Below are 17,898 nucleotides of genomic sequence, written 5' to 3'. Positions count from 1 at the left end.
GGTGACTGCATTTGTCCCAGATTTAAGCTATAAACCGCTTGTAAAAATCTTAGCACAACAAATTTTTGATAGTTGTTAATAGGGACACAAGGAGGGGCAGCAACACCATTTTTTTGAAAAGAAGTGCTCCTCCCTGTTCGAGTGCCTGCAGATCTTGGGTGGGGAAATGGATACAGACTGGCCAATTTGATACTGTCTTACCCCCACCAAAAGATCTGCTTGGAGATTAGTACTTGGGGGACCGTGCTGCAAGTGTCCGTGTTTTGACCCATGGAAAGATTGGAGATTCACAAGTAGGAAAAGAACGTTTTTAAACAGGATTTTTGCCCTACAAGTTTTGGGCTCTACAACTTTTGCCATTCTCCTAAGTTCCAGCGTTCCCGCCAGCCCCGTCTCATGAGTGCGTCCAAATATTTGGGCAGACAGGCGCGAACGCTCGCAGTCTGGGAGTTCTGGAAATTTTTTATTTCTAAACGTCAAATAACGCATTTTCCTCATTTTGAGAGGGAAGGTGAGAGTGTTTGTCGGCCTCTCCTTTTACCGCCGCTGCCGTATTATCGGTGCGACCGCCCTCTTCCCTAAACTTGTTTACTTCCCGCATAGTATTCTAGTCCAATGTTTTCAGCTACGTGGCTACCGAGTTTGGGAGGCCTTACATCGTGAGAAATAAGATGAAACCTTTGTTAAAACCTATTTCGTTCCTGCTGATTATTTTCATGTTTATTTGTTTGCATTTGTTCTCGAAACTAACATGAACAGCCTTTCCCCTTGAACGTTACACGGAGTCGGAATACTAAGTAAACATGTCAGTCGAGTGACCAGTCACATACAATTATTACAAACAGTGCAGTTTATTTACAAAATCTCCCATGCTACTTGCACACAAGTACCAGGTATAATTGAGTGGCAAAACTGACAAATTTCTGGGTGGAAGAATTACGGCAGTTACCGTCATACTGGAGTCCGGATGACCCCAAGGCCGACGCAAGCGTAATTGTGCGCCTTCCGCCGCGCCGGTGCCGAGCGGTCACTATTTCTTTTAAAATTTGAAAACTGTTTTTTTTTTTTTTTTTGCAAAAAAATTCCCTGACCCTCCCCCCGGGTCAATTTTTTCCCCTTGACCCTCCCCCTTGCACAAAAAAAATTTCCTTGACCCTCCCCCCCTCATGTACCTGCCCACACGGATAATGTATTGTGCATAGCATTTCAATCTTAAAGGCTGTACTCACGTATTTAACCCTATCTAGACCGGGCTTTTTGACGGCTTTTTGGGGCTAGGTGGGACGGGGGGGGGGGGCGTCATTTGACCCGCCCCCCCTCAGAACTCGAGAACGGTATGTCGTATGACCACCAAATTTTTAGAGGATGGTGTACTAGTACAAATTTATCATATCTATAACGTTTATGTCATTATGACGTAATATGACGTAATTATGACGTCATTAATGTGATTTTATTGGCCAAAACCGTCTAGAAAGGTTATTCCCTGAAAACTAAATGGTATACAACATAACTTTACCAAAAGTGTTTATGACAGAATATTAGGGTGTACTAAGTCTAATGTTGCCCATAGCAAAATCTGGGTTTTGCCCAGGCACAGTAGCCTGGCCGCCATCCGATTTGCAACGGCTACCCAGAAAAAATCGGGTGCCATCCGATTTGTAACGGCTACCCCAACGATTTTTTCGGGGTAGCTGTTACAAATCTGATGGCTCCCAGTCTAAAATGCCCCAAAAACCTTCATAGAAATTTTCAAAGGCATGTATAAAAAACGCCTGGGGGTATTGCCCCACTCTACCTCCATGCCAAATTTCATGTCATTTGGCTGAAAAATGACAGAGTTGAATCCATTTGACTGGGTGGCTGGAGAAAGAGGAGGAGGAGAAGAAGAAACATGAGAGAGCACAATATATTTCATCCATGCCATGTGGTATGGACTGAAATATAAATATAATAACGTGATTAAATCTCGCAATCTTACTGCTGTTAATCTCGAAACCCTGTTTCCTGTAACTATTTATAATAAGAGTCTTGAGTTTGATACAAAAATTTACTGCTGGTAATATCGTACATGAGGCAATAGTTGGACGATTCTTAAGGTCCTTAAAATGACCTTTTATTTGTTGGAAACCTTGACCAAGAAGGACCTAACGGTCTGTCTATACCTGAGAAAGTTGCAACTACATGTAAGTCTCATCAGAAGATGGAATATGAATCGTCTCAAGGTGTTGACGACAGTCTACCCAAGAAAGGGACCATTGTAGCGGAGTGGGCCATCAAGAGCCTTGGTACTTAGAGTTATGAATTAATTGTTTTTAAATTGAAATTCATTATTGTAATTTTCCGGCTGATTCTAGATCTGTGTAGGCATGAAGTAGGAACTTGCCGACAGAAAATAAAATGACCTCTAGTAACGTGTCTTGGGACCTTTTTGTGACCTTTGACCTGACGTCAGTGTTCTTTTCCCAGCTTCACCTCCAATTTTATGTTCCTGTCAGTCTGCGGTTACACCATTTCCTTATCACTTCATTTGCCTCTACTGTATTGACAAAAAAACATGGTGATAATAGTAACAATGTCTGAAATATTACAATTATTGTACAGTTCAATTTCAAACCTGTAAATGGCGACGTGCTAGGTGCATTCCTACATAGAGGTGTTAACAATAACCGCGAGTGCCCTCTTATGTCGAGTGGGTGTGTAGAACCGTGCCAATCCAAAGAAAAGTACATGCCAGCTTATCTAAAAACAATTTTTATGTATCTCCTGTCGAATTTTTTTGTGGCACGAGACAGCTTTCAAAATCCAATTACTTGTGGATCCGAGTACTGTGTACGTGACGCCTAATGCATACAATTCAATTCAATGTTATGTAAATATTTTTACACTTAGCTTTTTATAAGGACGATAACAGCTTTAAAAACTTAATTAATTCCGACTCCAAGTATGTGAGCCGCAGACGATTTAATAATCCTATGTAAATATTTTTCACAAATTGCTAGATGAAATGCAAATTACAGTGACAGCTTCCTTTTGAGAAGGCTTTCGAACATAACGTTAGTCTTTATTTGCATTTAGTACAAGATGTATAAAAGTCCCTGCTCTGCAGAGTTTCGTCATACCATAGCCTGAGGACCTGGTAGATTCTTTCAGCTACAACGAAGAGCCGCACCGTAAGTTTGACTTCTTGTTGTTTTTCTCCTCTTTTTTTCTCTTTTGTGGCGTCGGTGGCGCAACGGTTAGAGCGTTAGACTCGGACCCGAGAGGTCCCGGGTTCGATACTCACCGTGGCCCGACGTTGTGCCCTTGGCAAAGGCACTTTACACGACTTCCCCACCTGTACGGTGGAGTGACGCCCACCGAGCCTCTTAGGCTAATCTGTCTAAATGTGTGCCAAAAACACCTTACGGATTTGGTGCGCCAATGTGACAACACCTGCACATTGGCCACTGAGAGCCGTTAAAAAATTCTCTTTCTCCACTTTTAAGTTGGGCGCTTTATATATAGTTTTCTAGAAAAAAGGCAAGACTTTGTAACCGATTGGAAATGTTGTCTTCGTTGTAGATGCTGCTAAAGCTTGTATATTGATTTTTTTTTTACATTTGTTTTTACCTATTGCTTCCAGAATCGTTACCATGGCGCGAATGATCCTTCTCCTGTTCGTGGTTCTCGTCGGTTCTGCCATGGCGAACACACGAACGTAAGTTGTGTTGTTAAGCCACACTGATTTTATATATTTCATGGGTGGTATCCGCGCGCGCACTGATTTTTTACTTTTCTTAAAAATCACCTCCTCAGAGGCTTTGGTCTGGGTGCCATTCTCCATTGCGGGCCGGCGGTAACTACGGATAATGACACCCAGCCTGCAAAGGCTCCTGGGTGCCATCCTCCGTAGTCAATGGTAGCTAGCGACACTAGGGAGTCGGTGGTAACTACGGAGAATGGCACCTAGGCTACCGACGCTTCACAGAACTCCAAAAACTCGTACAGACTCGTATACATGCTAGAATGGATGTCGTAATAATGGAATGTAAACTATTCTTAACAAGATTTCCGAGATCTCATACCTCCATGAAATATGGGCTTGCTTTGTCATACTTCATTTCAACATGTCCTCATTAATTATACAAATGACCTCTACATTAACATAATATATGTATAGTGGTGTTAACCTTTAAGTAACTTACACATGTCACGAGGTATAAAGTTCCCATTATTCACCAATAAGAAGAAAACAGAATTTTCACGTTAATTATGCAAATTAGGTCATCATTTGCATAATTGGTATCTGTTCATGTTTTGCCTGCCACAGATTAAATAGATTACATATATAAAAGAACTATTATATAAAATACTGTAACTATAGAATTCCCTCCTTAATTATGCAAATTAAGTCCTCATTTCCATAAAATGTACCATTCTCTCTTAGCTGCATACACACCAAAAATGATGACAATACGTTGTTCCTGTCTTGACTTATTGGCTTTTAAAGATTTCGCCAGAACGTCCCCTGCAGTTCCAGAACAAGCTGCTAAGGGGACCAAACCCACACCACTCATTTCTGACAGGAAAAGCTATATGTCAGCAAAAAGTAAAGACAACAGCATGCTCAGGACAAAAGATACAAAAACCGGAAGTTCTGCTGCAGTACCAAGGTCATCCACCAGGAGGCCCATATTTGACCTTCAGCTTTGTCTTCCTAAGACTTACCAGCATACCAAATATCATCACAACCCATAAAGGCGTTATGAAGTTATGCTGACTACAAAGTTGCGGAAACACACACAGAGACACAGACACACACACAGACATACACGCCAAAAACAATACCTCCATTTTTCATGGAGGTAAACAGACCACTTGCGATGAAAACATGATGCGGTACATATCTATGTATAATATAGACTATACTAGTCCAGAATACTTACACCTCTCCATATTAAAGATATAAAGGATGGCTATAAATTACACCTCCTTACTCGAACTACACTTCCAAGTATACTCGAGGCAAGCTTTAAAGTATTAGGCCTATAGTCTAGTAGAATACATCACCCTCCAGTGTGAAATGATTTGTTTCCTTCACACCATGACGACCATGTTTGCTGTAGATTATCATTTTACCGTTTGCGAGTGAATGCTGTGGCAAAATGAGGCACTCAATTAAAGTGTCACTTGTTATAAATAAACATTGATTATGTCAGCGTTGAAGACGTGTAAGACATTAGACAAATAAATGACTCAGACGAAAGCCAGTAAATACTGTACAAAGACGTCCTTGTCAATTGTTCATCATTTAGTTACTATGTAAGTTCGTGCTCTGCTTGTCGTGTGTATTATGTACCTCATAATGTGTTTGTGGCGGGATCAATTTGAGAAAGTTTATTGCAAATACAAGTGCGTGGGCTAACTTAAGCATACTTAGTTTCTCTCCTGATATGCTAGATCTCCCAGTCGGCCCTTATAACCATTCCCGTACGCTTCCTGAAGATCCTTCTGTGACAGACCCAACACAAATACTAGTACTACCAGAAGAGCCACAAATTCACATTATCATCCTATTACCATAACGACTACCTCGCTCGACACACGGGCGTACGCCGCTAGAGATACAGTCGACGATCTATCGATGCTCGCACGATTTCTAGACCATTCATCCAAAACGCATAACAAAACATAATGGTTATTACTCCGTGAAGGAGGTCAGGACCTCCGGACGGAGTGTTGTGAACGGCTGGTTTTTCGTGTTCGCAGTCAAAACACTGGGTTCTCTTTGTGTAATCGGCACGCAATTTTATACGCCGCCTGCGGGCATGCCCGTGTTGATGCACGAATGTGTATTTTTGCCGTTGCTGCTTTCGCGCGGTCAATGTAATATTGCACCCCTACAATTACGAGGCGAATTGGAATGGTCCAGAAAAACGCGTTGTTTGGAATAGCAGTGGGGGGGGTGGAACTTCATGCAGAGGTGCGGAGGGTCGATAAGTGGTACCATAGATGTTCGCAGCCAAAACGCATTGTTCCGTACGTAGCATTTCTGTGTTATTTGGCATGTGGTGTGCCATTATGCCCGTGGTGATGCACGTCTTTTTATTTTTACCCTAGCAGTTTTGATATTGGAGTAAATGCTTATTTTTGAAACATCCCTATAATGTCGTTGAAATGGTTTTGCCCGGGTATCTGACCGGCGGCAGTAACACTCGCGCGTGCTGGCCGCATGGCCAGTCGCGCTTAATAAGTAACAGGCACGGTAAGACGGTGGGGCTGTCTTTGTTACTAGTGACACGACCATGATAGATAATGATAGTCCGATCTTTATGTGAGTGCAAAGATTGTGTGTGTGTAATTAAAATGAACTTCGAACTTGAAGCACAGTATCTTTACAAGCCCTAGGAGCAGTAATGGATTTGGGTCTTTTTATGTTTTATCATTGTGACGCGCCCTCATTGTATTAACCGTTGCCTAATGTCTGCACAGTAGGTCTGGCGTTGACGCTTGGGATTATTTTTGTTGCAAAATATAAAATTTCACGGAGGATTGTCACCTATGGCTTCTTGTTATTATTACATCGGCATCTTTTTATGCACAAAGCTGATAAGATAATATTGTTCTAAAAATTGTGCCTTTCATCATCATCATCAGTCGACCGTATTGGTCGGGGTTATACCGCCCCTTACGAGGTGGCATACCCTTTCGTTAGCTTAATACAAGACGGGGTTCGCCACGCCTTCGTCCGGGTGATGATGTAATCACCATGTGTGGTGATGTAATCACCATGTGGCTGATACGGAACAGAGGTTCGCCAGGCCGCCATTCGGGTGATTGGAAGTGGATCTTCAATTCCACACAGTAGCTTTTGTATGCATCGCACACCGGGGCATGCCGCTACCGTTTTTCGAAAGGTGGGATCTTTAACCCTACCTAGACCGGGGGGGGGGGGCTCGTCACTGAATGCTATCCAGTAAATTTCTAGCGGCGACCAACTAATGAATAATTTATCAAGGCCCACGGACGCGGTTCTTTCACTTGTAGAGTAGCCAATTATCACTGGTCTGGTGGCACACGATAGGCGAAAACACGTACTTCACAACCATTGTTCGTCAATATAAAGCGCTTATACATTACAAAGAGAATTTTTGTAGGACTGCCATTTCTTTAGTTTGCAGCATGTGTATTGAGAACGGGTATCGTCATAATTCTGCTGGCTGTTTGTAGGAGAACGTCACAATGAAACAGTTTTCAATACCAACACGACTTAGCAGATAACACGCAATGAAGCCCACTTTTTACGCAGATTGTAGCACTACGTAATGTTACACAAACTGACAGTAGATGTTTTATAGAATTCACAGAAATGGCAATGATAGATAATGTAACGCATAAACATTATACAGCACAAGATAAAGAGTAACACTAATGTAGTCGTGTTTGGCAGGGTATGGCAAGTTATAGTAAGTACATGTATCGGTTCAATCTTTAACGGGTAAGTTGACAGCAACAAGCAAGATGCATACTTTTAGGTTCTATTACTTTTGTAGCTCACTTGGTCCAGATTTGGGACGAACCCATGTTACTTTTTCGTCGCAGTTTTGTACGTAGTGGTTGCTTCGGCAGCCTTTCCGCTGACGCAAACATAATTTGAGGTTCCACAGTTCTTACAACGTTAGCGCTTGAAGTTGTTGTGATGTTCTCCAAGTTTGTTGGTCCGGTGATGTTGTCTTTGTTGGCTTGTTGTCTGTCATTTCCGTCTTCGATGGGTTGCGTTTGCTTCACAAATCTCGGCTTTGCTATGATCCGTTCCTTCCCGAAGTGATCGCTCCATTAGCGCTAGTGCAGCCCCATTTGAATGTGCAAAACTTCATGTCTACAGTCCCGTTTAGATTCGTTCGTCAAATTAGATTCGTTCATCAAAGTAGATTTTACTAAGGTATGACTTTACAAACTGATTGTGGAAGTACTAGTACTTAGGACTGAAGTAAACAAAAACAATTGCGCTCTCTGGTTGAGTTCTTGGCATTTACATGAAACAAGGTGCTAATAGCTGCTAGTCGGTGACCTGTCAGCAGCCCTCTGATTGGTCCCCGCTAGAAATCTACTGGATGTCATATAGTGTACACGGGGGGGGGGGCTAAAAGTGCCCGCGGCAACTTTGATGTCACCTAGCGTCTGAACGGCTAGCCGTAGAACGACCAAACTTGGTGACTTTTCCAAGAATATTGTTGGCAACAATTCTCTATCATTGGAATAAGATAAAAAAAATTTGTGTTACCATGGCAACGGGTTTCTGACAGGCATTTTTTGCTAAATTTAGTACTTTTTGTTTCAACAATAGAATTTTATGGGTTTTATGTCAAGTTACTCATGGTTTCTAATATAAATAACATCCCATATAATTTTATGTAAATTTTATCATTAAATATGCATAATTTATGCTAATTTGATGACGTCATTGGCCAAAATCTAAGATGGCGGACCATATCATTAGAACAGGTATATACAGATTATTTTCATTAAAATTTCATCAATACTTCCATTTCTTTTTCCAAAAAAGGTTTAAATGAAGGTCTTTAGTATGTTTAAAATGTATTTTTGGCTTTATCATGGAAAAATGGCGTCGTGTGGTGTAGTGGTACATCACAGGACTGTGAAACCGGGAGACCCGGGTTCGATTCCGGGTCGTACCCGAACAAGTCCGAACATGCGCCGCGACGTTGTACCCTTGGGAAAGGTACTTTACACGATTTTCCTCACTTCACTCAGGTGAAAATGAGTACCTAGCTTCGGTTAGGGGCGTCTTATCGGATGGGACGTTAAAATGGAGGTCCCGTGTTTGAGAAGAGACACACCTCAAGCACGTTAAAGAATCCACGTGAGCGGAAGTGGAACGAACCATTATGGTCAAAAAAAGGGGTAGGGAATTTTCCCGACCAGCCTCGTAACCCCTGCTTCTCCTAGTGGGTCAGTTAGTCCTCACTACTTGTGATGATGTTTCTGACTCAGGGAGAAGAGTTGCTGCTACAGTTACAGGCTAGCTCTATGCCTAGAAGTGGCCAAATGGCCTTGCATTGAGCGACACCGTTAAAAAAAAAATATATTTTTGAAAATTCAAGATTGATGATCCAAGATGGCGGATATCTTAAATATGCATGACGTCATTTTATGACGTCACCGGTGTTGCTATGGGCAACATAAGACTTAGTACACCATAATATTCTGTCATAAACACTTTTGTTATGTTGAATGCCATTTAGTTTTCAGGGAAAAACCTATTTAGACGGTTTTGGCCAATAAAATCACATTAATGACGTCATAATGACGTTATATTACGTCATAACGACATAAAAATTGTAGATATGATACATTTTCACTAGTACACCATTCTCTAAAAATTTGGTGGTCATACGACATACCGTTCGCGAGTTCATAGGGGGGGTCAAAAGCGCCCCCCCCCCGGTCCCCCCATGTCAAAAAAAGCCCGGTCTAGGTAGGGTTAACCCTCAACAGAACACCTTCCCGGACTGATTAATCTGTACCATCCGCGCGGACCCCAGAACAGTTTTTTGCTAATTTTTAGAAATTATCAACATGCTACCAGCTCAATTGTTTTGCAAACTGATGTGGGAACCTCTGTGTCCACATTACATACAAAAATAATACATTTTGAACTTTTTCTATTTTTTGGTGAAGAAAAGAAGACAAGAAGAAATACCCGATTTTTAAACCAATTTCAGACTGAAGGGGCTTTTGAGGCCCAACTTTGATCTCAGATAGCGGCTAAACGGCTTGCGCTAGAAGTATCAAATTTGGAGACCTTTCCTAAAATGTCTCCTGAAAAAAGTTCATATTAGTTTAATACTAGTAAGTTGATGTTTTTTGTGTTGCCATGGCATAGGGTTTCTAGCAGGCAGTTTTTTTTGAAAATAGAAGTAATTTTGGTTTAAACATAAAAATTTTCTGAGTTTTATATTAAATTACACTTCTTTTCCAACATTAATAACATCTTACATAATTAAATACAAGTTACTAGAAATCATTTAATATGCATAGAATATGCTAATTTGATGACGTCATTGGTCAAAATCCAATATGGCGGACTATATTATTAGCTCTGACGTCATATGACGTCATAATTACACCAAAGTTATTAAAATTTAATTCTATTACTACACCATTCTCTGAAATCTTGGTAGACATACGATGAGTGCATAAAGACATATAAAAACGGAAATAAGGTAATGTATAAGAACGCCAGTGTATCCATTATGATCGAAAGCCGGCTGGGGTCCGCGCGGACCCCAAAAGAAAATCAGATATAATTTTTTTTATAAATGGTAGAAACGGAGTTTTCTGCACTATATTGAGAGACAACTTTGTGGGTGACAATTACCTAAAATTTCAGAAAAAAATCTTTAGAAACAAAAAAGATATTGCAGAATATATGGTGCTGGGGTCCGCGCGGACCCCAGGTGTACTGTTTAGGGTTAAAGTGCGTTCTTTATCGATCTCGTCAATCGGTTCTTGACTTATCCTCCTTAAAAGATTTTTCAACAAATGCAGCTGCAGTTCCAGAGCAAGCAGCTAGGGGCTCAAACTCATGTCAAGTTCCAAGCAAAAGGGCCATCTACCATCTAAATTTTGTAACCCTAGCATGTCCAGATTATGATATATAAAAACCGGATTTGAATATCAAGACGACGATTCTGCTGCAGTACCCAGGGGTCAAGCCACCAGGGGTCCCGAAATCTAATTATTTTGAGGTCTCATCAGGACCTAACCACAAGAGATATAAAAACAATCCATCGAAGCCTTCTTGAGTTATCGTCTTCACAAACACACAAACACACACAGGCACGCACACGCACACACAGACACACACACACACACACACGAACACACACACACCACACACAAACACACACACAGACACGCACACGCACACACACAAACACACACACACGAACGCCGCTGAAAAAAATAACCTTCTTGATGAAGGTAAAAAAAAACTAACAAAGCCCAAAGACCATGTACAATTAATAAAGAAAACAAAATCATGCAAACAAGAAGGGGGGTAAAGAGCCAAGATGCTACTTTACATTATAAAGGCATGTTAGAGGGGGTGCGGTGTGTACGACCCGTTGACGGACTGATGAGGAAGATATTGTGGCCTGTAAACGGCCCGGACACCTGGACATTTCCGTATATATTTGGAATTTCCGGGCGTGTGTACGGGTGTATCCGACCCGGAAACGTGGCTTTTCGTCCAGTGCGGGGGAGCTACTGGCGAGACAAGCTCTGCGCCCTTAAAAATCGCCGGCGACTAGTCGCTGACGCTGATGTTAAGAACACGTTAGACGTAAATGAAGACAAGGGCATAGAAATCAAACCGCGCAGGAGTCGAAGGCACCCTGCCCAGTATCTCACTGATTTGGACTTTGCTGACGACCTTGCACTGGTTGCTGAACTGATTAAAAATGCAGAAACCTTGCTTCAATCCCTAGAAGAAGCTGCATCCCTTGTGGGGCTTTTTTGTAATGAATCAAAGACTGAATACATCAGTAACATTTCTGGACCATTAGAACTGAGATCATTGTCTGGGGCACTCATTACAAAAGTAGAAAACTTTAAATACCTTGGTTCCTTCATTATGTGCCCAAGGAAAGATTTTGAAACTAGAAAAGCCCTAGCATGGGAAGCATGCAACAAATTGGATAAGATCTGGAAGTCTAATATCCCTAACAAATTGAAAGTCCAAGTTTTTCTTACCCTTGTAGAACCGATACTGCTTTATGGTGCAGAAAGTTGGACACTTACCTGTCAGCTTCAAAAACGATTGGACGGGACTTATACAAAACTCTTGCGGAGGGCACAGAATATATCTTGGAGGCAACATGCCACTCTCGAAAAAATTTATGGAGGACTCCCAAGACTGTCTCAAAAACTCACCCACCGTCGAGTTATGTTCGCTGGACATTGTTTCCGAGCCAAGCAAGAAATTGTTTCATCTGTACTCATGTGGAAACCACGTGGACGAGTGCACTCCAGAAGTTTGACATTCACCGATACCTTAGTTAGAGACACTGGAATTGACTTTGATGACTTAGAAAATGTAATGCTTGATAGGGCTGTATGGAGAGAAATCTGTACTAGCTTAGTCCCGGCTGTTAGCCGATAGATGATGATGAAGAACACGTTTCGCGTGTCAGCGAGCTTCGGCCGACTGCCAAAAAATCGCCGGCGATCCCAAAAAATTCGCGCGATGCTCGACGGAACATCGGAATGTGAACATCGCAATGTGAGGATCCCGTTAGCGGTTGTCGCCTTTCTGAGCTGTCGTCGCCTTACGATGGCATATCGCTGGCTGGTAGCTGCGATATGCCTGGTAGCTGTATTATAACTTTTTAGGTCCAAAGATGTCTAAAACGTAATATATTCTATAAAGACCAACATTCGAATCGCAATCGTAAGGGAAGAGGATGAAAAAGATGTTCAGCACCGTGGAGCAACCAGGGGGAGCCTACCATGGTTTGGCTTCAAGGCTAGCGATGCCTCGGCGATCAAATAATTCAAGAGATAAATTAGACAATTAAAGACTAAATTGTGGTGCAAGTTGTGGAAAAAAAATTAATGACGGGAATCCTCAGAGAGGAGGTACTGAGTGGGGCAACAAGCTGAAATGATGATAGTGATACAATGTTTGTGTCTTTCTCCCACAGTTGTTTCTGTGAAATCCGGACCGGTATTGACCGAACCAGTCCAGAGTTTATGGACGTAGACGATCGGATCTATGACAACTTTCTTGTCACCTGCAATTATGCAAAGGAGAGATGCCCGGATGATTGCAGGTAGAATCGAAATTTTCACCTGTGACTTTTGCGAATTTAGCAAGATTATTTGGCAAAGGTATGAGGTAGTGGTACTCTTATTCTACACTTATAAAGTCCTAATGTTTTTTTTTCCTGCTGCATGTGTACAGAAGTGACGCCGCCACTGAGCTGGGCGGGACGGTCAACCCTCTGGACCACAATGCTGGAATCAATGCTTGTAACGAACTAAGTAAGTACTAGTAGATGCTTTAGTGTTTTTTTAATATTTAATATTCTAGTAATGTGGTATGCTTTCTCTTTCTGTCACTCTGCGCATGCCTCTCTCCCATTGCTCTCAGCCTTGCCTCTCTCTCTCTCTCCCTCTCTCCGTCTCCCTGTATATCTCTCTAGAAAGCACACACGAAAGTTACGTAAACTGTGACTATTTTTAGCAAAAACGTACATTTTTGGCTTCTATCCGCTAATTAATGCCAAATCCGAATAACATGAAGTAGCATAAAAGTAACTTGGCACCAAATGCTTGACACTAGTTCACTTTCAGACATATTGTTTTCCCTCATGTTTCTTCTACTTCTTCTTCATCTTCTCCTTCTTCTCTTGTCATTTCTTCAAAAGGTTTCAACCCTGCCATTTTTTGGCCAAATAACATGACATTTGGCATGAAGGCAGAGTGGGCAAATACCCCCAGACGTTTTTTTTTATTTATTTATTTTATTTTTTTATACAGGCCCTTGATTTTTTTGTGCTATTTTCAGGCAAAAAAATAAACATTTAGGGATCTGGAGCCCTGGTATTAAATCCGAATGACCTGAAATTCGGCATGGGGATACCTTGGACACATTTCCAAAGAATATAATTCACTTTTTTGACATACACTACTTTAAAATTGTGTGAAATAGAGCTTTTGGGCTATTTGCTGACCAAACAATATATATTGTTGGCTCCTGTGCCCTAATATTATGAATGTACAATAAAGGTTATTCCAAAAGTAGTTACTCAAGCAACTGGATATGATTTTGAAAACGTCAGACGTTTCAGCTAGTATCCACTAGCTTTCGTCAGTGACTGAGAGACCAGAGCCAGGGGAAATGCAGGTTTATAAGCACAAACTATTGATTGATATGCAAATAAAGTGAAGACAAATTTTAGGAAGTCGAAAAAGGAACAAAAGTCAGACAAGTCAAGACAAGATGATGCAAATTAGTCTGAAAGCTCCTGCAATTGCAACAACACCTACATCGGGGAGACAAGTCGACCGCTCAAAGTAAGATACAAAGAACATTGCCGACCTAGTGCCAACGGCTACTCCTCAGCTATTTTCCACCACCTACAACACAACCAGGGTCACTCTTTCAAACTCGAGTCCACGGATATCTTAGACCGCGAAACACGCTGGTGGGAACGGGGTGTTAAAGAGGCAATATATGAAAGAATGTACAACCCTACCCTCAACAGGGAAGGGGGGCTACGGGTCGATCTTTCCGGCACTTGAATTTTGGCACTCCCAGCCCCGAGGACAGACAACACTTAGCTCCTGTTCTGTATAACAGGAGCTTTCTGACTCATTTGCATCATCTTGTCTTCATCATCATCTTTGTGACATTACGGCGTCATAAGGAATGTGGAATGGAGCCTTCTGATTGGTCAACGTCACCCGGCTATATGATAAGGCCACACCGCCTAAATTTTATGGATGACATCCTCTGAAGACCCCGAAACTAGTGCGCGGGCGAATAAAAAAAAATTCCGGCCAAAAATAAAAATGCTTCTAAACCACAGGAATACAAAGCTGGTATTGTGAATTCGCGGCTGTACATTGGGACGTATACGACAAGCCGGCACATGCTGACATTTTTTTTTTATTTTATGAATCGACACTGCATGTACTTGAGTCGTGGAGCTTCGTTAGCCTGGGTGCCATCCTCCGGAACCCAGGACCTCAGTGAACGTGATATATTTTTTTTAAATTCATGCATAACATCAAGTCGGTGTGGCCTAATAAAGAATACAGAATAAAGAAAGAAAACCCAAATTCCCAACTTACAGTTCTAGAACACTGGCCGTTCTACCATGGTTCTCGATGTTCCAAGTTCCAACAGCAGCAGGGATTGGAAGATTTCATTGCTGTATGGGTGTATAGACTACTTCACATTTTGGACAGGGGAAATTTTGGAACAGTCCATTTGTGCGGGGGGATAGGTTAATTTTTGGTACGGGGGATGTGGTGATAGCCTGGGTACCATCCGGATTTTCGCTACGCAACGCTCGAAAAAATCAATGATTTTTTCGAGCGTTGCGTAGCGAAAATCCGGATGGTACCCAGGCTAATGTGGTGAAGCCATCTGCTGCATTTGCTCCAAATGTCGGCCTTTCAAGTTACATGTAGCTATTTATTTCTACCGGTGACAATGTCATCTTGACAACAATGTCATCTTTATAACAAATATATTACAACATTTATGTTTACCGAAGGCGGAAAACATACTGTTTTTGCTGTTGCTGTTTATTCTTTTTCTTCCGTTCCAAACAACTGACCTCTGACATGGTCAATGGCCTGATTTGTCTCTCACAATGATACCTGCTGTTCGGTTACATAACGTTGCAATTTCATAGTAGGAGGGAATTACTCCTGTCTGGCCATATATATAATATGAATGTATCTGTATGCATCTGTATTTGTATCGGTATAGCCGGTATAACCACCCTTCGGCGTAACACACCAGCTTCGCAGGCACGCGGCGCGGCTGCAGCTAGCTAGCCTATATCACACCGAACGACTTGTTACACTCAATCTTGGCACATTTGATTGCAGGAGTTGTTTACAGCTTTCTAGTGATGATGCCCCAACTGTGCTTGGGGGAAACGAGTCCCAGTCTACGATAGTTATGGGGAAACACGAGTTTTTGAATACCTCAATTCTTGGTTGATAACTCTGATATTTGAAGGCATGACTGTTTCTTGTTCTTTTCCGGGCTGGTATCAGACACTTAGTGGTTGGTACGTCCACCAGTTTATTAGTCATTTTGTACATCATGCACAGTCTGGACATTCTACGTCTGTCTTCCAGCGACCCCCACTGTAGGTTTCTTTTCATTTCCGTTACACTAGCACCCCTTTGATAGTTGTTCGTGCAGAATCTTGCAGCTTGGTTCTGTACCCTTTCCAGTTTATCTTTGTCTTTCTTTGTATATGGACCCCATACTGTCGCGACATATTCTAAGTTTGGTCTTACAAGCGACGTGTACATGTATGCAATTGATTTTACCCTTGTTGGATATGACCACAGATTGCGCTTAATTACTCCCAATGTTTGTTTGGCCTTCGCAGTGATGTTGTTAACATGCGTGCCCCAGGCTACTTGTCAATGTAACACCGAGATACGGGTGGGTTTTTGTTGTTGCCAAGGCTTGACCGCAGAACAGATAGCTAGTTATATGTGGGGTTCGTTTGTTTGATATATGCATAATGTAGCATTTTCTGGGTTAAACTGCATGAGCCATTTGCTTTGCCATTCTTCCAGCATGTTCAGATCTTTTTGTAAAAGGTGTGAGTCATTCAGTGTAGACAGCTCTACATACAACAGACAGTCATCGGCAAATAATCTCACCTAGTTTGAATCAAGCTGATCTGGTAGGTCATTAATATACAAGAGAAATAGCAATGGTCCATGGACAGTTCCTTGCGAAACTCCTGAAGCTACTCTAACTGGAGCCGAAGCCTTCCTTCCTACTGTTTGCTCCCTGTTTGTTAGGAAAGCTTTTAACCAATTCAGTGTTGTTCCTTGTATTTGCATCCCTCCAGTCTTTAGGTATCTCTCCGGTGTTCAACGAGCGTTGAAGGTAAACATTATCCATTTCCTTGGCAAATGTTACCTTTCTTGTTTCTTTTTCCCCACCAGGGCGCGAAGTGACCCCGGATAACCCAGTTCACCTGTACGCCCACTATTCGACCAGCAACTGTGACCAACAGGGATTCCATTACTTGGGGGAACTGTGTTGTTGGGAACTCAACTTCGGTCCCGGCTTCCCCCTACAGTACCTGTACAACCCAAGCTGCTCTGTGGATCAGCATCCTCTTACCGGTTGAGTCATTCCATTGGTTAAATCGTCGACCAATCAGTATCATCTTATCTCCCGGTTGAGCCATTTCATTGGCTAAAGCGTCGACGAATCAGCATCCTCTTATCTCCCGGTTGAGCCATTTCATTGGCTAAAGCGTCGACGAATCAGCATCCTCTTATCTCCCGGTTGACCCATTCCATTCATTCAGACATTGTTTCTATGTTTTGTGTGTTATATGTCATATGATTCATTCTCATTGTTAAAATACTTTGTGAACTGACTAGGACTATATAGGAATAAATGAAAGTAAACACTCTCTCTCCATGCCTCTGCTTTATCAAGATATGTTGAACTAAGGTTCGTCCGTGTTGACAAGATTAAGAGTGACAGATCATGTAAGAATGTTGACACTACCCAAAAGTAAACAAGACTGGCAACATTGCCATGGCGACGGTGGTTGCTGTTATGGTTATTGTTTGCATGGCACTGCCATCGTTTCATGATATTGAGGAAGCCTTGGTACCTTTTAAGTCTAGACAAATTGAGTGTATAGTGAAGTCACAGAAATTAGGGCCATCTGGGGCAGACAGGTTTTCCCAAGGGTTTCCAATTCCAGGAATGTAGGCATAGATGTGGGTCAGAGACATTCCTGTGGAAATTCCATTCCTGTGAAGAAGTAAAAGACAAGCGTACATACATAAACTATACTAAAATACAGTTCTAACAAACGGCTTCAGATTTTTCTCGAAAATAATAACCTTACCAATTTGGGTTTATGGCTGATTTCAGAACAAGTGATATGTTCAGTATTAATTTCACATCAGCAGTCAGAAGGAGTGTCTCTGTGACGTCATCCAGGTCAATTCCATCGCGCTTGTAGAGATGTCTTGTTGTAGACAGTTTCTTGTGAGAAACATAGATTGTTTTGTGTCCCTGCTTAGCTGTAGAACTGATTGGTTCTAGTTACCTTCGCCAAGAAGGTTATGTTTTCGTTGGCGTTCGTGTGTCTGTGTGTG

The 17,898-nt window shown here is 41.9% G+C and overlaps 1 protein-coding gene across 1 annotated transcript; it reads left to right on the top strand.

Moving 5' to 3' along the window:
- The first annotated feature begins 3,077 nt into the window (after window positions 1-3,077).
- Window positions 3,078-17,169, top strand: LOC109462600. Its single transcript, XM_019759167.1, has 5 exons — window positions 3,078-3,173; window positions 3,626-3,700; window positions 12,711-12,839; window positions 12,971-13,050; window positions 16,720-17,169. Exons 2-5 carry the CDS (start codon window positions 3,636-3,638, stop codon window positions 16,905-16,907), a joined length of 462 nt encoding a protein of 153 aa, XP_019614726.1. The 5' UTR covers window positions 3,078-3,173; window positions 3,626-3,635; the 3' UTR covers window positions 16,908-17,169.
- The last annotated feature ends 729 nt before the right edge of the window (window positions 17,170-17,898 follow it).

This window comes from Branchiostoma belcheri, unplaced genomic scaffold, assembly GCF_001625305.1.
Source record: "Branchiostoma belcheri isolate BF01 breed outbred unplaced genomic scaffold, Haploidv18h27 scaffold119, whole genome shotgun sequence".
Classification (NCBI taxonomy): Eukaryota; Metazoa; Chordata; class Leptocardii; order Amphioxiformes; family Branchiostomatidae; genus Branchiostoma; species Branchiostoma belcheri.
This window is presented reverse-complemented; position numbering and strand designations above follow the sequence as displayed.